Genomic DNA, 21,278 nt, shown 5'->3' on the forward strand with positions numbered 1-21,278 from the left:
CCGTTGGAGTTGAGAGGCCACCACTTTCTCAACAACCTTCCCAATAAAGGGAAGGTTGGAGACTGGGCGATAGTTGTTCAAAATGGCTGGATCCAGCGATGGCTTCTTCAGGAGGGGTCTCACCACCACAATCTTCAATGCCAGTGGGAAGAAGCCCTCCCGAATTGAGGCATTCACCATCGCCTGGATCCAGCTCCGTGTCACCTCCTTGCTGTTCGCGACCAGCCAGGAGGGGCACGGGTCCAGTATACATGTGGCAGCACTCACCGCTCCCATGGCCTTGTCCACTTCATCAGGGGCAACAGGTTGAAAGTCAGTCCAGAGATGTTGTTCAAGACTTTCCCCCGGTACCCTGGCTGGCTCTGCGTAATTGGAGTCCAGGTCCATCCGAAGCCGAGCAACTTTGTCCGCTAGGAACTGGACATATTCCTCTGCTCTACCCTGTAAAGGGTTCTCCGCAACCCTCACGTTTAGGAGGGAGCGGGTCACCCTAAACAGGGCGGCAGGGCGGGACTCGGCGGACGCTATCAGAGCGGCAATATAGTTGTTCTTGGTTGTCCGTATTGCCAAGAGATATGCTCTGATGCAAACTTTTAATAGTGCTCGGTCTGACTCGGATTTACTGCACCTCCAGCGGCGCTCTAGGCGCTTGTTGGCGCTCCATCTCCCGGAGGTCCCGGAGGTCCTTGGTAAACCAAGGGGCCCTCCTGGATCCACTGCCGCAGATCGGCCGTAAAGGCGTAATCCTGTGGAGACCCTCAGCCGCCACCGAGTTCCAAGTAGTGACTAAGATCTCCACTGAGCTGCGGGTGAGAGTATCAGGCATAACTCCAAGCACCGTCTGGAAACCCTGGGGATCCATAAGATGCCTGCGGTGGAACCACCTAATCGGTTCCTCCTCCCTACAGTGGGGGATTGGTCTCCAAAAGTCGACCCTCAGTAGGAAGTGGTCCGACCATGACAGGGGCAAGGTCTCACTACCCCTCAGACCAAGAGACCAAGATCACAACTCCACTGCTCCGAGAGAAATATGAGGTTGAGTGTGTGACTCGAATTGCTGAGTGAAGATTGGGGTATGAAATGGAATGCTTCCATTTGGAATTAAACCCTTTCACATCGCATGAACAAAAGTAACAGTCATCACTATGGTTCTTTTGCTCTTGCCATACTATAGGAATCCCATAACAGAAAGATTTTTTCTTACCCTTGAACCAGTTTCAGAGATCCTCAACACACTGTTTGCACCAGTGGTGGGATTCAGCCAGTTCGCACCTATTTGGGAGAACCGGTTGTTGGAAGAAATCTCCTTTTGTTTTTCCCCACTTTACAGGGATTATCCTGTAAGTTAGGCAGGAAGGAAACATTCTGGTGTTGTTTCTAGCCTAATTTTGATTGCCTTGCTTACAGAAACTGCCTCTCCGGTTAAACCTTATTACATTGTAACAGCTAAGGCAAAGCGCCCATCAACCTGAGTGACATTGAGTTGGCTATGGCCACCCAGTCACATGAACACTGAGCCCCACCTACCCAGATGGTCATTAGGGCAGAGAACCAGTTGTTAAATAATCTGAATCCCACCACTGGCTTGCACACTTTATGAGACACCCAAACTTTATCTTGATCTCCAATTTTTAGTCCAAAGTATGCAAAGTATACTTTTTTCACAAAGTCTGTAATATTCTGCTGTTGCTTCAACACTGTATATTCACCAAAGATGAAACAGAAACTGTCTGGCGAATTAATACACTTTCGCGGAGCCATAACATAACGGTTGAAGAATGACGAGCTAACATGAATTGTGATGAAAAAGTGTGAACAGCCTAGAACCAAGAACCTGATGATGATTCGTGCACAAGTGTGGCATGCAGGAGAGAGCAGCTCTGTGTCTGTACACAAGACATCACAGTGCTGGCCATGCCCCCTGCACTGACTGGAGATGCTGCTATCTGCCATCTGTGTCCCTCATTCTGGATTCTTCAGGAAAGATTAACCCCTTCTACCATTAGAAGCACAGACTTAAAACTTGCTTAGCTTATGTATAGATTACTGACCATCAGATTTACAGTGCTATATTTTTTTTACAGAACTCGGACAAACCTTTAACGTTTTTTTTGGCATTTTATATCTTAAATGCACTTATGTGAATTAATTAATAGTAATTTGGACTTTAAATTTGGTTAAAAACCCATAATATAAAAAGATACCAAAAATTTAAAAAAATGATAAATTTGAAGACAATTTTGCATGTTGTGGCAAATCATGACGTCTAGGAGTTTTTTCAATATTTTATTTGTTTTCAGAACTCCAAAATACATGGAAATTAGATGAAAATAATCAAACAGCTTAGTCGCAGAGCTGTGTTATTGGCAGGCTGTGTAGAAAATTCTAATGGTGATATGGAGAAATAAACAGGGTACAAAATTGACATTTTATTCATGTATCACAACAGGGTTTTTCCCCCCAATCAGAATATTTCACATTTTTTCTGGTCATGATCTGATCTGGAAGCCTATCAGGATAGATTCCAGGTACTTCCACTCCTCTTGGGATGATTTGGGGATGGAGTTCTCAGTCAATCTCTGGGATATGGAATATCAAAAGTCTCCCAAAGAGCCAGAAAGCCCTTGTTATCACTTTTCTTAATAATATTTAATTATACTATATCAATCCAAGTATTGATTAGACATAATTTTAATTTCATTTGTTTGCTTTGTTTGAATGTGTTTAAGAAGTGGACATTTAAGTTTAAGAATTTAAGTGAGGCATTCAGAAACCTAACAACCAACAACCAATCAAACAAACAAACAAAAAAGCAGAGTTCTTAAGTGTTATCATTCAGCCTTGTTCAGAGTTATTTCCTAATGATATCATAGTCCCAGTGAGGCAAGAATTAAATAAACAAGAGCACCTCTTAAATTTATAAGCAGAGATGCTCAAAATAAAGGAATAATAATCTAAATCTAAATTTTCTGCTTTAAAATTCTATTGTCTAAACATTGGCAATATTGTGCATTTTACTTGAGTTATAGGCAAGGACCTTATTAAAGAATAGCAATAGCAATGGCACTTAGATTTATATACCACTTTACAGCCCTGCCTAAGTGTTTACAGAGTCACAATATTGGTCCCAACAATCTGGGTCCTCATTTTATCAACCTCAGAAGGATGGAAGGCTGAGTCAACCTTGAACCATTGAAATTTGAACTGCCAAATTGCAGTCAACTGGCAGTCAGCAGAAGTATTCTGCATTAGTGCATTCTAATCACTATGCCACCATTGCATTCTTAGAAAAAGAACTTTTCTTAAAATCTCACTGTGAAAGAACCTTGAAGGGGAAAAATGTACCTTGTTGCAGAAAGATACTATATTTATGCCCCATATTCTGTGAATCATTTTTTTCCACACCTAAATACTTTTGGCCTTAATTTAGAATGCAGCAGGAATTTCTCTATTTTTGCCATGTTTAACTTCTCATCTTTAAAGTTTTTTCTTCATTCTGTGAGAATTGTGACCCATTCTACCTTTACCATTTCATTAAAAGGATGAAACTTGAAATTTAAAGTTTACAATTGTTTTCCTCTTATAATTATCAAAAAGACTATTATTAAGTTGTCTCAAAGCCCTGAGAAGCGAATGATTAAAGCTGGAAGAATAATGACATATGCTGCTGAACAATTATATATTTTACTATTTAGGTTCAGGTAAAATAGTCAGAAAGGATAATTAGAATTGTAAGATTCAGCATCTAATGAAGATAACGTGAAGAACAAAGAGAGATCCAGTTCAAGCTTGTACAATATTCACGATTCCAAAGCATTAAATGAAAACGAGAGAAACTTTTAAAACTGGGATTAATATTTACAATACAATAGCAGCGTTGGAAGGGACCTTGGAGGTCTTCTAGTCCAACATCCTGCCTAGGGGTATATCATGATGATATTGCTTCTTATTCTACTGCTATTGCCATTTATGACTTACATGACTCAGCCAATAAAATGCAACATCCAAGATCCTATTCCGATTGATCACAAATATTTCCAACCAGGTGACCTAATCATTGGTGGCATGACTTCTTTTGTCTTCATAACTAGAGATGTAGGAACCTTTGAGAAAGATCCCCATCATTCTACTGTGGGTGAATCTCTGTAAGACATAACTTTTTTTCAATAGTCTATATTGATCTAGATAAAATTATTTAGTATATCACTTCTATAGTATAGTGATTAGTATAGTATATCACAGTAGCCATAATTAGGTACCGTGATTTAAATTTTTTTTTCTAACTATTGAATGATTTAGGAAAACTAACTGCTAGAACTTATGCTCTTTAAATAAAATTAGAAGAAAATTAAGCTAATCATTGCTAGTAGATTCGGACAAGAAAATATCTCTTCCCCTTTACCCCCCAGTCCCTTTCCTTGACATAGGAATTACAGCATCAGCCTCTAAATCAGACTCTACTGATGATATGAAATTACATTGAACCATGGGAATAATAATTCTCTTTAAGCAGAATTACATATATTTTATGTCAGCAAATGAGGCATGCAGGGTTTTTTTTTTGCAGAAATAATATTCCTTTTGAACTCTTTTTTTTCAGAATATTAAAAGGAGCCATTTCAAGTGTAAGAAAAAAATAATTAATCCAATTTTATTTCCCAATTATGCAGTGCTAACATCCATGTTACATGGTTGATAATTATTCTGGTCAGTTTTACATCATTAGAATTCATTACAAACAGCAAATATATATTTTTTAAAAGCTTGTGATTATTCCTCTCAAATATATTTCTGCCCTTTTTATAGGTAGTAACAACATAGTGTGAAGTGATGACTACTACTTTCTGAAATCATTTTAATGGAGCTAAATCTATTAATCAGATAACATAAAAAATAATTATTGGTTTCTTCCAATAGGAGTAATAGCCATATTGCCCTTTTTGGTTACAGAATTCTATTTGATACAGTATCTAATTCTGTTTGCAGAGTCATGACTAAATATTATCAGCATATTTTGACTATGATATTTGCTGTGAAGATGATCAATGAAGATCACCAACTGTTACCTAATCTTACCCTGGGCTTCAGAATCTGTGATAGATCTGCTGGCTATCATGCCACAATGTATTTTTTCTCCAGCCAAAACATGTTTGTTCCAAATTACAAATGTGGCATCCTGAACAAACTCACATCAGTTGTTGGGACAATTGATCCTGAAATCTCTTTGATAGATATTTTAAACACTTACAAAATCTCACAGGTAAAACGAATTGGATTTTTCTTTTCAGATTGTAGTGGAAGACAAGACAATTGGATATAATTAACTGTCCTGAATATTTATGCATTTTTAAGTAAAGATATATAATATATCATAAAATAAAATAATATATCTTTGCGCTTCAAAGATTAGCCATAAATGATCATTACAAATTACATGTTGCTGATGTGCTGGGAAAAAAACCTATATAATGTTTATGAATTTTATTTATTTATATTTTATGATGTCATTAGATTTATATTTTGCTTTTATTTAGTGATCAAAGAGGCATGGCTAGTACTTTCTTCTCCTAGAGCTAGTCATCATTTATTGACAATAATTGGGAATGGCACTTTATTACTAAATTCCAGAGCTGCTGACTTGATCATGCCAGACTTACAACCTCAGCTCTACTTTCATCATAAGTGAATCACCAGAAAGATGACATTTCATGTTATGATTATTGCTTAGGATTTCATATCTGTGTTCTCCATTAAATCTAGTTAACTTTGTGAAATGATAATTAGGTGACCTTTGTTGCTATGATGGTCATAAATATGCACTGGTTTTGAAGTTCCCCATATGACTGCAGGCCACTGTGATATTGTTAAATGCAATGATTCACAGAAAAACCTGCCCCCCACAACTGCTAGAATGCCAAACAGTGGCTAAATGAGACAGTCAATAAGTGAGGACTGTATATAAATATATCTATAACTATGTGATGAGTTAGTTAAGTTAAGAAAGTGGGACTGGCCAAAAGTTATCCAATGAGCAAACATGGTTGAAAAGAAGCAACGGGATCTTATTAATCTTTATCCAAAGTTTACTTATAATATTTCTTTGAAGCTGGGATCATCATAATGGATGTTAACAAAGAATATGCTATTCAATCAAGGAGAAGGTTGTTGTGAGAAATGAACAAGAAGAGATATTCAAACTCTAAATATTGGCGAATCATACATTTGAATAAAAATAGAGTAATTCCTACTTGATGTTTTGTCTCTTTCCTCCAATATCTTATCTTAACTTGAGCTGATTAGATACTTGAAGAGGAAGTGACAGGACTATTCTTGCTATGCAGTATAGCAGTTGGCTGGGAAGGAAGGAAGGAAGGAAGGAAGGAAGGAAGGAAGGAAAGAAGGAAGGAAGGAAGGAAGGAAGGAAGGAAGGAAAGAAGGAAGGAAGGACGGATGTACATATGTAAAAAATAAGCCAAAGTAGGGATTCTTTATGGAGGTAAATTCAGGGGATGAATTCAGATTTAAGATTTAATTTATTTGTATGCTGCCCTTCTCTGGGAGGGACTCAGGGCGGCGAACAACTCAAAAGGGGAAAGGAGATACAAACACAATACACGTAATTAAAATACACAAGAGTCATACAGCCATACAAGTCGAGAGGGGAGGGGAACTCATCAACCCCAGGCCTGCTGGCACAGCCAGGTTTTGACGGCTTTCCAGAAGTCCTGGAGAGGGGTGATGGTCTGAATCTCCGCGGGGAGTTCATTCCAAAGGGCCAGAGCTGCAACAGAGAAGGCCCTCCCCTGGGTGGTAGCCAGATGGCATTGGCTGGTAGACGGAAACTGGAGGAGGCCGACCCTGTGCGATCTAACGGGTCTGTGGGAGGTAATTGGCAGCAGGCGGTCTCTCAAGTACCCAGGTCCAATACCATGAAGGACTTTATAAGTTATGACTAGTTACGACTAGATGATAAGATTATAGTTTTGAAAGAGAACATAAGGATCATCCATCCCACAATAAACTCATTAATATCATCCACATAGAAATTATGTGAAACCATATGATAATGTATTTCAGAACACTAAACTTAAAGTGGATACATATTTTGCTTTGTCAATCTTATCCACTCAAAACAGACAGTAGCTTTTCTTTTTTTCTTTATATATTTAATTTTCATTTCATTTCCTAGTTCTCAACTGGCTCTTCTTCAAATGAAAGCCCTTTCTATTACCACATGGTTCCAGGTGAAGAACTTTATTACAGGGCAATTATTCAACTACTTGCGCATTTCAGGTGGACTTGGGTTGGGGTACTTGGCTCAATATCTGGTAATCTAACGTATTCAAAGTTTTATCTCCATGGCATCTGCATTGCCTTCTTTAAAAAATTCAAACCACTTTACATCAACAATTTTTTTGATAATCTGAAATGGCTTGTTGAAACCTTTCACCTTCTTATTAAAAGCAAAGCCAATGCTGTAATACTTGATGATGAGAATCTTTTAAATGTGAGATGGTTGTTACGTCTACCTGAAATGGAAATAGTTTCTATAAAGCCGAAAGGTAAGGTGTGGATCGTGGCTTCTCAAAAGGGTCTTGCATCATTCTTTTACCAAAAAAGCTGGGATGTCGAAGTCTTCCATGGTGCTTTGACCTTTGCAACATACTCAAATGAAATTCCAGGTTTCCAACACTTTCTCCAGACAAGAAACCATTTCTCCTACAAAGGGGATGGTTTTGTCAAAAATGTGTGGGAACAAGCATTTGGCTGTGCAGTCCCAAATCCATCTGAGAATGAGGAAACTGAGGATGTCTGTACAGGGAAGGAGAAACTGGATAGCCTTCCTGGGACTTTTTTTGAAATGAGGATGACCAGTCATAGTTACAGTATATACAATACAGTGTATGCTATGGCATATGCTCTACATGCCATGACATTTGGCCAACCACAGAGAAGAAAGTTGAATAGCAAAAAACTAAATCTAAAGGATCTCCAACCATGGCAGGTAATTTGATGAATAATCAATTATGTTGGAATGGATATAACTTGAACTGATTCACTAGTATCTCACAGCCTCCTGAGCAATCAGAATTAGATGGAATATTAGTGAGAACTTCCAGGTTTATTTGTTATCTCTTTCTCACCTTTTGGTGGAGTTGTATAATCTTAATGAACTTTTTTCATACCTCCTGACTCATTTACTCTAGTTAAGTATTAGGCTTTATGCTTTACATTCTCACCACACATTCCCACCCCCATGGCAACCAACACATACAGGAACTAAGGCCTGGAATAAGCTTTATTCCTTTCAAAACAACAAGAGCTACTTGCTTAAATTAAGTCTTGCTTAAATAAATATTCTCAGAAGCATTTCAATCAACAGGGATATGTCAAAAATATTGAATACAATGTGAAGGTTTTACTCTGTGTAGAAGCTGGAAGAAGTAAAAAGTTTTTTTTTCATCTTTCAAGATGGAAATGTTTCTGAGACCATAAGGCATTACTTTACTTCTAAATAAATAAAGACTCATGAATAATGAGTTCCAATCACTTTAGATACTATAAACGGTGGAGCAAAAGATCTTTTAATTTCTGTAAAGTTATTTCCAGAAGGTTTTGTAGAAATGTGATATAGATGAGAACTTGCTCATTGTCCTCAGAAGACTAATCATGGTAGAGACAATAGAATAATCAGCCTGCCTCCAAATTGTATTTCTGCTCTGAACAACAAGAAAAGACAGTCATAAATAGGATGAGCGTCAATAGATGCAGTTGACAGCCATCTTAATGGATTGTTTGAAGTAGATTGTGTAGAGAATAAGGCCAGAGAAGCAAAAAGTATGCTGGCAGCAAATTTGTTTCATTGTGTTTCTCAGATAGATTCTATAGCTGTAAAATTTCTAGAAGCTGTTCTCAAGTAAGACAATTTAGCAAAAAAGTCTCAGAAGGAAACTTTGTGCAGTCAACCAAGAGAGGGAGGGAGGGAGGGAGGGGGAGAGAGAGAGAGAGAGAGAGAGAGAGAGAGACAGAGAGAGAGAGAGAGAGAGACTGACTAATTATCAGTCTCTTTATTTTTTAATCCCTGTCTGAAGCCCAGAGTAGCCACTTGCTCATAATACATCTGCAGGATTTTATACAATCTCTGTTCTCTTATATAGAAAAAACAAATAACTTAAATTTGCATCCATGGCAGATAGATAATTTTTACATTTTGAAAAATCAGTTCAACCTGTTCAGGCAATTTATTTCTGTACAAGATTTAAATTAAATAGATTTCTTTTAGGTATGAAAATGATTTGGTACTCTCTGATCAGTTTGTCTTTAACAATAGCAGAGGAGAAACTTCAGAAAGTTCTTGCAAATATAATGCAAGCTTAAATATATTTATTACTTAAAACCAACTAACTAAATGTTATATATTTGTATATTAATATTTGTATGGTTTTCTGGGGCTGAATTATTTTTAATTACAGTCTGCCACATATTTAAATGGTTCAAGTAAAAAGATTAATATGTTATCACATAGTTCTATATATTAAGCATGCTTTTTGACATTTTTCAGCTTCATTTCTTTTTGGAAAGAGTCTCATTTAATAACAGTATTGGGGATGAAATTTCCTTTGATGAGAATAGAAAACTGATTACAAAACTGGATATGGAGAACTGGGTCATATTCCCCAACCAGTCCTTTCATCGAGTGAAAGTTGGGAAGCTGGACCCCTGGGCTGCTGAAGACCAAAAGTTCTCCATTCATGAGGAAGCCATCACTTGGCCCAGCACTTTCAACCAAGTATGTTCTGAATATAGATGATTTTGTTTAAAAGATTGATATCCAAAAATAGCATGACATCACATAACATAAAAATAATATGCAATATCAAGAGGAATTGTCAGCAAGATAAACATTCAAAATTTCTGAAAATCAATAATAACCAATGAATTACTTAAATTAATATTGTTTTTCCAAGCCTAAAAAGCTTAAAAACAGGCTTTTGTTTACAAGCTAAAAAAGACATGAAAGATATGTAAACTATTTACACCAATATTGTTTTAAAGGTTGAAGGCTAGTGAAGAGCAATGGTAAAAATACAAGACTATAGTCATGTCTTAGGCAAGAAGCCAACTAAGTGACTTTGGATCAATCATTATTGCTGAGCCCTAAGAAGAAGGCAATGGCTCAACCATTGTAAAATATTACAAAGAAAACTTCAGGGGCTATTCTAGGTTATTGTTAAGAATAAGAATTCAGAATTCACTTTGACTTCATGCCAGGACACAGTTCCATAACAGCATTGGTTCTTGCCTTCCTGACCTGTCAGATATTTTCAATATCATCGACCATGATATCATTCAGGGTTTGGAAATGCAAGGCATTCACTGTGTTATGTGGTTCTCCTCCATGGTCCATTCTAGTCAATGTTGGTAGGAGAGTCGAGTTGTAAGCCCTGTAATGTGGGGTAGGTCAGAACTCAAGCCTTTCACCACTTATTTTCAACTTCTACATGATGTTGCCAGTCAGTATGGAGTTTGTTATCATCAATATGCTGATGATACCCTAACCATGTGATGGCAAACCTATGGCATGTGTACCAGAGGTGGCACACAGAGCCCTCTTCTGCTTTGCAAGCTGCTCTTCTGGTTTCTGGCATGCACATGCCACTGGCCAGCTGGTCTTTGCAGGTGCTGCAAAATGGCCTGAAAAATGCCCCAAAACCCAGGCTATTTCTGGGCTTTTTTCTGGGCCAAAAACAGAAAATGGACCAAAGAATGGCCTGAAAATGGCCAAAAAACCAGATATGTGTGCAACAGCGAGCTGGTCTTTGGGTTTCCGGTGTTCTGGTGCACGCACATGCATGCACATTTCCGTTTGGGCACTCACTGCCAAAAAGGTTCACCATCACTGCCCTAACCCCCTAAGACCAGATGATTCTTCATGTTTAACTCTGGTTGAGGTAGCACTTCCTAGGCTGAGCTGATGCACAGTTTGGGAGTCATCCTGGACTCATGATTCCTGCTCAAAGTGGTCTTTGCACAGATTCACCTGCTATACCACTTGCACATTTCCTGAACTGGGAAGCCTTGCTCACAGTCACTCATACCTTGGTCTTCTCCTGTCTGAATTACTGCAATATGCTCTACATGGGATTGCCACTGAAACTTCCAACTTGTCCAGAATGCCAATGTGCACATAGTAATGGTTCATGTTTGTTCAAGTAGCATTTCAGTTATGGCAGCTGCACTGCTTCCAGATTCTTTCTGAGTGCAAGTTTTGTATTAAAAAATGCTAGTTAAAATTTACTTATTTAAATTTATCAACAAAGTTAAATATAAACTCTTTAAATATTGAAGCAGTTATTGTCCTATTTATCCATCCATTTCTCTATTAATTATCTAAAATCTTAAAACATAAAATTATTTCTTCAGTACTACAAATTTTACTTTTCATTAGACATTAAAGAGAAAAAGTCTAATTATTCCTTTTGTTGGCTAATAACACAGAATTCCTACCTGAAAATCTGAGTTGTGAAAATAGTTTGCATTGCTCATAATTGCCTAATTGCCTATAAATTTATTGGTTGTCTATTGTTACTCTCTACATCTGAAGATTTACACATGTGTCATATCTTTTCAATATGAGATCTTTTACCTCTAGAATCATCACCTTCTTCCATATCTCTTTCAGATGTATCCTAGATTATTGTATTAGATTCTTATCTTATTTAAATAAATTTGAAAATATTTTATTTTTTAATTTTATTTAAAATATCTGTGTTATTTAACAATAAAAGTGGATACCTTTCTCCGTCTTTAAAAACAATCTACGGTTTTGCTGAGTTCCACTGGGGAGTGGTTTGATCATAACATATAATATCTATCATTTTAGAAAAAACAAAGTTAATATATATATTTTTTTCTTTCTGAAAAAGGTTTTTATTTTCCATTTTTTCATTTTCATACACTCACATATATACTGTGCATAGCCGGAGCCATACAACATTAAACAATAATCGCAGTAATTCCTCTTGTCAACAATACCTCAAAAAATAGAAACTCAATATACCTCTTTCACTCTCAGTACACCTCTTTCTTCCACCCACCTCCAACTTTCTATCTTCCCTCCATCATCCCCCTCTACCCTACTTCCCCTCCCCCTCTACCACTCCTCTCTCCCGATCCACTCCCTCCCTTCCTTCTCACCCTCCCTCCCATCCTCTCTCCCGCGCTCTCTACCCATCTTTCTTCTATCCCACTCCTCCTCCCCTTGGTATATTTCCACTATATGTCAATGTACTTAACTTATCCTATTTTTACAGAGAAATTAAAGAAAAGCAGTATACATGTGAAGTCGCATTACATTGAAATCTAACACATTGTATCTAACCTAGTATATATCCCTCCCTCCCCCCACCTCCCTCCCCCCCTGACTTCCCAGAGCCCGTACACGGTATAGATTTTTAACAAACACAGTCTAAAATATATTGAGAAAAAAGAAATGAAAAAAACGGATTAATAACATCTCTACATTGATCTTAGCTTCTTCTTGCTACGCTAACTTTGAACAGTTTAAATCATTCCTAATCTTAAGCATAGGCTATCTGGAATTTCTTAGTCCCATATTTGTTTTGTATATAGTCAATCCATTTTTTCCAGTCTCGTTTATATCTCTCATTTGAATGTTCTTTAAGATATGCCAATATTTTAGCCATCTCAGCTGAATTTGTAACTTTCAATGTCCATTCTTGAGTTGTAGGCAAATCTTCCTTCTTCCAGTATTGCGCCACCAACAGTCTTGCTGCCGTTATTAGGTGCAGAATCAAGTTAGTCTCTACCACTGTAAAGTCAGTACTTATACCTAGTAAAAATAACTGAGGAGTAAACTTTATCCTTCTTTTAAAGGTATTTTGCATAATCCACCATATTTTTATCCAAAATGTCTTAACCTTTTGGCAGTTCCACCATAAATGAAAATATGTAGCATCAAGAGAACCACATCTCCAATATTTAGGTTGTAATTCGGATACATAGAAGCCAGCTTTTTAGGATCTAAATGCCATCTATAGAACATCTTTTAAAAATTTTCTCTCAGGTTTTGAGCTTGTGTAAATTTCACATTTCTTACCCAGATTCTTTCTCATGTATCCAACATTATTGGTTTTTCAATATTTTGAGCCCACTTTTTTTCCCTGTAAATATGTTTTATTTTCATTTTCATTTCATACAGTCACATATATACTGTGCATAACCGGGGCCATATAACATTGAGCAATAAACACAGCCATCCTTGTCAACAATACTCCCCAAAATACAAACCCAATATACCACTTCAACCCTCCATACACCCTTTCTTTCACCCCCCTCCAACTTTCCTTTCTCCCCTACAACATTCCCCTCTACCCTACTACCCTACTTTCCCTCCCCCTCTATCACTCCTCTCTCCCAATACACTCCCTCCCTTCCATCTCACCCTCTCTCCGATCCTCTCTCCCACCCTCTCCACCCCTCTTTCTTCTTTCCTTCTGCTCCTCCCTTTGGTGTATTTCTACTATCTATCAATATATTCAGCTTCCTATTTTTACACTAGAATTAAAAAAGCAACAATATACAAGTGCAATCATGTTACTTTAAAATCTAGCACATACTATATTTCCCCCTCCCCCCTCCCCCTAGGACCCCATCTCCCTTCCCCCCCCCAACTTCCCAGAGCCCGTACACGGTATAGCTTTTTATCAAACACAGTCTAAAGTATATTAAAACCAAGGAAATTAAAAAAAAAGAAAAAAGAAAAAAAGTCAGTAAAGTCTCTATGTTGAACTCAGCTTCTTGCCGTTACACAAACTTTAAGCAGTTTACATTATTCCTAATCTTAGTTGTTTGATTACCTGCAGGATTTCCCCAGAGGTTATTGGTTGGTTCAACTTTTGCCTGTACTCTTCTCTAACCAGGGGTATTATCTCTTTATCTAAGTATCTGTCTATATCTAAACCCTTAATTTTATCCCCTTTGTACAATTCTGTAAAAAATTCCTGGAATGCCTTTTAAATCTCCTCCTGTTAAAATACCTCCTTCCCTCTATAACACAATTTGGATACATTTCAAATTTTTCTTTTAATTTCCTCTTCCCATTCTTTTCATTTTTGTCCTTGATTATGTCTATGTATTTTGTTTATATTCATCAGTACTCCTCTCATATACGCTTTACTTGTATCCCCTACAAATTCCATGAATGTACCCTTATTCGTATTCAGAACAAAGTATTCAGATAGCAACTTTTTACAATCATTAATATACTTTTCATATCTAAATAAACTCTCATTCGACCTCCAAGACCTTCTTGCCTGCACTACCCTTCCCAATTCCGTCCAAACTGGGTTATGGTCCGAAAGGACCCTCGCCGCAATCTTTCTTCTTCACCCTAGAAAATAAATCATTAGTAATTTGTATAAAATCAATCCTTGAAAGGGATTGATGTCTATCAGAAAAAAGGGTAAAGTCATATGCCTCTGCGTTTCTTTCTCGCCAAACATTTCTCAATTCGAAGTCGTCCATCAAGTCTTTTTCCCTTCTAGAATTAGGTCTAATGCGATATATCTTCCAAAGGGATCTGCTTCAATTAGTTTAGCCTTAATGTCTTTTCTTAAGTATACAACTATACCATTTTTCTTTTCCGTGGCAGAGGTCACAAAATATTGACCAAGTTCGGGGTTGAACAAATATTTTGATCAGTTGATTTGATATGAATTTCTTGCAGGCAAATTATATCGTTCTTGAACTGTTTGAGATAGTGAAATATTTTCTTTCTCTTCTGTAAAGAGTTCAGACCACAACTCCTTGGTCAATGGCCGGTGGTTATTGAGGTTGTTGCAATGTACCTTGTTTTCCCATTCGTCTGGTAGTCATACGGCTAGATCTTTGTTCCCTGACCCCTTGCCCTTCCGGAAGGAGGAAATGGTGCTTTTTGTCTGGTAGTTGTGTGATTTGCTGTTTATCTTGTCCTTCTCGTGGTCTTTCTCCAGATCCAGATGGTTCAGGGTGTCCCACCTTCAGGGTCTTGTGATAAAAATCTCCGGCTTCCCATACAGAGTTGAGAAGATATTTTTGCTTATCAAATGTAATTATAATATCAAATGGCACATCCCATCTATACTGTATCTGACGGTTTCTGAGTTCTTCCACTAGAAAAGCATAATCTCTCCTGGCTCTTAGCATTTGGGTTGGTATTTCTTTCAAGACAATCAAGCACTGTCCGCCAATTTGAAGCCTGGTATTATAAGACTCTTGTAGTATCATGTTTCTGAACTCTCTTGTAGCAAAGTATATAATTACATCTCGGGGAAGTTGCTTCTGTTTTGCCACCCAAGAGTTAGCGCGATAAATTTTTTCGATCTGCCAGTCAAAATTGGACCCCGGTCTTTCCACCAGATGGTTAAAAGCCTCTGAAAAAATCTGCTTCAAGTTCTCCTGTTTATCTTCGCGCAGCCCCCTGACTCTTAATGCAAGCTCCATCTGTGTGTACTGTATCATAACAATTTGTTTTTCAGCGTTTTCAACTTTTTGTTGCACCACTTCAGTTTTGGAAGTCAAGTTAGTGTTGGCTTCTTCGAGAACCTCTAGCTTATCTTCCATTCCAGAAACATAGTCTGTCAATATAGTTACAAGTCCCAGCATATCATCATTTATTTTGGCAATCTTAGTATCAAGCTTATCATATAAGTCTGCTTTAAGTTTCTATCTCCTCTCTGAATTCTCTGAAAGCTTTTGAATTCTGCTCTCTAAATTCTCTAAAGGTTTCAAAAAAAAGTTCTTTCGTTAGCAGATCTCCAGTAGGGGGCATAGAGGTTGGAAGCTGCGACTTTGTGCCAAGTGTATGAGATGTACTCCTAAGAAGAGGTCTCCCCGAATTTGATTTTGATGCCATTATATCTTTTCTTCAAACAATTATTCAACAATTATTCAAACTCTACTGGCCCGCTGTGTAGCCTACGAGGAAGAAAGTATTAAGTCCCCCCTTTATTTGTTCTTAGAGGTTTTTCAAAAGATTTCAGAAAAGAGCATTGTAACAAAGCAGGTTTCAAAACATTAGCATTGTAACGAAACAGTTCAGCATATTCATCTCTGTTTGGAATGTCTCTATATTAACAAGGAGTCTTTTAAAACTTTTAAAAGTTGATAAGAAAAAAGTCTTGTAAGCTCTTCAGAGAAATGAAACTAATTAGTGAGAGATTGCTGGCTGGCTGTTTCTTTGATCTTTTTTATCACTGTTTTTTGCCGGATAGTTAGGAATGTGGCACAATCGCCATTTTAGGAGCTTATTTTTTAAGGAAAAAAAACCCGTGCATGAAGGAAGCTCTTGTAAAAAGAAGCTAGGATTTTTTTTTTTTAAAGGCAGATAAGGTTCTCAGGTACGGACTCTGCTTGTATTAATCTCAAATAAATATATCAAAAATTGTCCTAAGTGGGGGGATCCTTACTTTGCGCCGTAATAAATACAGCCGGAGTTTCTGGCACAGAGATGTGATTCAGCCTTTGGTTGGCCCCCCCTTCCATTCGCAGCAAAAAAAAAAAGCTGCAAACTTCAAAGAAAAGCTCTTATCAGCTGGATCTCTCTCTCACTCTTCTTTGCCTGAAGAATGAGGTATCTACCAGGTATTTAGGCAGATAACGCCACCAGAAACCTGAGGGCAGCTCGTTAAGCTGCCGCCATCTGCAAGGTCCCGCCCCGGAAGCCCAATATTTTGAGCCCACTTTATCATACAATCTTTAACTAATTCTGTTTCCGAGTCCATCTGTATTAATACATTATATATCCTCTTTATATGCATTAAGCTTTGATCTCTTATTTGTTTATTATTGATAGAACTAAAAAAAAATCAAGCCAGAGTAGTTTTTATGATGATTAAAAATAAATCCAAATTATTACATTAGCTTTCTTTATTTGTATAATAGTGGTGATGATTTTTCAACTTTCTTCCCAAATATATGACTAAATGCTAACATTTTCCTTCTTTCCCTTATTGGGCAGAATCTGCCCATTTCCACGTGTACTGAGAGCTGCCTCCCTGGTTATTTTAGGAAAAAGCAGGAAGAAAAGCCATTTTGCTGCTATGATTGCCTTCGATGTCCCAAAGAGAAAATATCAAGCGAAAAGGGTAAGAGACAATATTAACTAAGATGATACTTTCTTAATCAAGCTGATTGATAGTTCTGCAAGAAAATCCAAAAAAATGAAGATATAGGCCTAGGAACTGAATTATATTACATACTGTATAGGTCATTTTCATTTAATGGCCAGACATTAAGTGAAGCTCATTCTCAGTGAAACCTCAACTGTGCTTATGAATTCATTTTACTTTACATTTTCTCGGCAGGCCTTAAATGTGAAAAATGATCACAAAGTCATTACTGTCATTCATTACTGTCAAAAGTGCAAACTAGAATTACCTTTAATGCTTTTCCTTCACTCCCCCACTCTTTGGAATACTCGTTCCAGACCTGGAATAACAATCAAGAAGATAATTAGCAATTGTATTTACATTCATTAGAGATAAGTGATAGAAGTGATTGCAGGCACACAATAGAGAAAACACTTTGAGAAAAAGACAGTAGTGTTGGTTGTTTGACTAGCACACTGCAGTGATGTGTAGTGAGGTTTATGTCTGGTGAGGCACTGACACAGTGGTGGGTTTCAAATTTTTTTAGACTTGTGGACTTCAATTCCCAGAATTCCACAGCCAGGCATGCTCAGTTCCGATTTAAAGCAACAGCATTTGTTTTTCTCCTTCATTCTTTTTCTTCTCCCTCCCCCTCCTTCCTCTCTATCTCCCTCCTTCCCCCCTCTCTCAAACAGACACATGCACACAGAGAAGTTGGATTGGACTAACTCTCATACCCCCTTCACTCACTCACTCTCTCTCAAACAAACACACAGAAGTTGGATTGGAGTTGATCTGAGCCTTTGATTGCAGGCGGAGCGACATTGCCTTTTCAAACTTGTAATCAGTGAAGCTGGGCTTATATAGTTTTATTCAGAGGTGTGTGTGTGTGTGTGTGTGTGTGTTTTAAAAGGCAATGTGGCTCTGCCTGCAATCAAACTACACTTGGGGAGGGATCTACACTTGAGGATAAAGTTTGAATTCCTCCCCCTCCCTTCGACCCACACATACCTTTTCCAACTGTTTCAGAGAGGATTTCAACTCTGCTCTTGCCTGTCATCATGAAAAGAAAAAAAATGTAAAAGGAAAAAGGCAAGAGCTGAGGTCAGGCTGAGCTAGTTGCTGTGGATGACTCTGCTTAACTGTTTAAAAAAGCCTCTGAAAAAGCCCCCTCTACAGGAGGAGGCAGGGGAACGACGTGCCTCACCTACATCAGGAATTTTAGGCTTTTAACCCCTGCTTAACTCTGCTCGAATGATCATAAAATGCCTAAATCCAGACTAGATGAGGCACGTCATTCTCCTGCCTCCTCCTGTAGAGGGTATTTTTTTAGAGGCTTTTTTAAACAGTTAAACACTAAGCAGAGTCATCCACGGTGACTCTGGCAGCAACTAGCTCAGCCTGACCTCAGCTCTTGCCTTTTTCCTTTTACATTTTTTTTGTTTTCATGACAACAGTGGTAAGGCTCTGCCTCCCCTGCCTCCCCTGACAGTACGTCCCTGACACACTGATACTTGTGAGAATTGAGTCACAAACTGGTTAGTGTCTTGTCAATGTCTGGCAACAAAATATAGCAATATGAGGGTTCCAATATACTAATTCAGTGAATGTCTCTACTCTGCAATGGGAGAAAGAAAATAGTCTTATCCTTGGTCAGACACAGGATAATACCCATCAAAGACGGAGGTGGTATTCAGCTAGTTCTGACTGGTGCTGGCGAACCAGTAGTAGAAATTTTGAGTAATTTGGAGAACCAGCAAATACCACTTCTGGCTGGCTCTGCCCCAATCTACTAGCTGCCTTCCACATCCCAGCTGATCAACTGCATTTTCTGCTGTTGCCCTGCACAGGACAACAGAGCTGGAAAGCAGATTAGTGGGATGGGGAGAGAATGGGGATTTTTGCAGTATCCTTCCCCTGTAGTGGGGTGGAAATGGAGATTTTACAGTATCCTTGCCTTGGGATGGGGTGAAAATGGACATGTTACAGTATCCTTCCTCCAGGATTGGGTAGGGAATGGGCATTTTATAGTATCCTCCCCCTGCCATGCCCACCAAGATACACCCATCAAGACATGCCACATCCACAGAACCAGTAGTAAAAAAATATTGAATCCTACCACTGATCAAAGGATGTGATGGCAAATAAATGACTGAGATAAAAATGTTGTAAAAGTTGTAAAAATGGACATTTGGCAATGTTGTGAGATGATGACAAAAAATTGTGAATATTTGTCACAATTTTTTGTCATCATAACTCACAACATTTTTTAATCATTGCTGTTTGAGGCAGTCACTAAATGAGGATTACCTGTAAAGCATTCCATTTTTCTTAAATTGGGATTATACTTTTTAATTTTAAAAATATATCATTCTGACTTTCAGAAAATCTGGACCATAGGTTTCAGAAAGTTTCAAATTTTTCTTGTAAGACGAATAAGGAACATCTTTCCTCATTTTCCTTCAGCAATATAAAAAGAATATTAACTTAAATCATCTGATAGGAAGACAATCCTGTAACATTTATTTATATTGATATTATTTTAAATAATACTTTGATGGAGCCCTTGCTGAAGATTGATATAGCAATAAAAAATAGCACAAGCAATTGATATGAAGTCATGCGTTAGTAACATTTCTTCCATTAATACAGAAATTCAACACTCTCCTGTGTTCCCTTAGATACCAAATAAAAGAGTCAGGAAGTCAAAGTGAGTGCAGTTCCAGGAACCCCCCCTCCCCATGTAAATGATACCAAGTGTAGCATAACTATACAACATGTATAAATCTATTTATTTAAATTCTAGACATGAATGATTGCCTGAAATGCCCAGAAGATCAATATCCAAATAAGAATCAAGATTCATGTACTCCAAGGAAAATATTTTTCTTGTCCTATGAAGAACCAATGGGAATAAGTTTAGTTATTCTGATACTTTTCTTTTCTCTCTGCACAATTGTGGTGCTCAAAACTTTTTTGAAATGTCACCATACTCCCATTGTCAAGGCTAATAATCGAAATCTCTCTTATGTTCTACTTATCTCCCTCCTCCTCTGCTTCCTTTGCTCACTGCAATTCCTTGTTGTACCAGGCAATATAATATGTCTCCTCCGACAAATTAGCTTTGGCATCATCTTCTCAGTGGCTGTGTCTTCTGTGCTGGCAAAAACCATCACTGTGGTTCTGGCATTTATGGCCACCAAGCCAGGATCAAGGATGAGGAATTGGGTGGGAACAAGACTGGCCACCTACATTGTTCTTTCTGGTTCCCTGATCCAAGCAGGCATCTGCATGGTCTGGCTGTTCACATTTCCCCCTTTCCCTGATGTTGACACCCATTCAGAAATTGAGACAATCCTACTGCAGTGCAACGAAGGCTCAGTGACTATGTTCTATTGTGTCCTAGGCTACATGGGTTTTCTGGCAGCTGCCAGTTTCACAGTAGCTTTTTTCTCCCGAAATCTTCCCAGCAGTTTCAATGAGGCCAAATGTCTCACATTCAGTATGCTTATATTCTGCTGTGTGTGGATCTCCTTTGTTCCATCCTATCTAAGCACCAAAGGCAAGTACATGGTGGCTGTGGAGGTCTTCTCCATTTTGGCCTCCAGCGCTGGATTGCTAGTCTGCATATATTTTCCCAAATGTTATATAATTATTATTAAACCAGAGCTAAACAACAAGGAACATTTAATAAAGAGAAACATTTAATAATACAGACAAAATCCTATTTCCATATTTTGCTCTTTTAGTATACCATGGGAACCTGAATGTTCGGAACCATCTTTCTGTGTATGATGTGTATACATTAGACTGTGTCTTTTTACATTAAACTGTAATCACTTGTTAAATTTAAATTCTAAGTTTTCAACCAATCTGCAGGCAGAGAAGTCCCTGCAGGGTTTCTCAATGCATTCAATGATTATGGTTTCAGATTACCATATGATACATAGCATAATTGGCCAAAGCTGATAATTGCCACAGACCATGTACTGTCAGATTTGTGTTCATGGAAATACTCAAGCTTCACCAAAATGAGAATTTGAGATATGAAACCTAGATGGAACTCAACCAGAGTGGTGACCAAGCTGCATCTGTAGTTCCTTTTCTACCCAGATCAAAGGTGCAGAC

At 37.9% G+C, this 21,278-nt stretch overlaps 1 protein-coding gene across 1 annotated transcript in view; it reads left to right on the forward strand.

The window, feature by feature from the left end:
* Window positions 1-20,858, forward strand: part of LOC148046244 (vomeronasal type-2 receptor 26-like) — a 41,549-nt gene extending 20,691 nt beyond the window's left edge. The window contains exons 3-6 of the mRNA XM_087714607.1: window positions 7,190-8,005; window positions 9,563-9,790; window positions 17,021-17,147; window positions 19,957-20,858. Of these exons, the coding sequence (XP_087570733.1) occupies window positions 7,190-8,005; window positions 9,563-9,790; window positions 17,021-17,147; window positions 19,957-20,858 (2,073 nt within the window). The remainder of the gene's footprint in view (window positions 1-7,189; window positions 8,006-9,562; window positions 9,791-17,020; window positions 17,148-19,956) is intronic.
* Window positions 20,859-21,278: the final 420 nt, after the last annotated feature.

Source organism: Thamnophis sirtalis, unplaced genomic scaffold (genome assembly GCF_051295495.1).
Source record: "Thamnophis sirtalis isolate CommonGarterSnake01/CBP01778 unplaced genomic scaffold, rThaSir2_p1.2 scaffold_4, whole genome shotgun sequence".
NCBI lineage: Eukaryota > Metazoa > Chordata > Lepidosauria > Squamata > Natricidae > Thamnophis > Thamnophis sirtalis.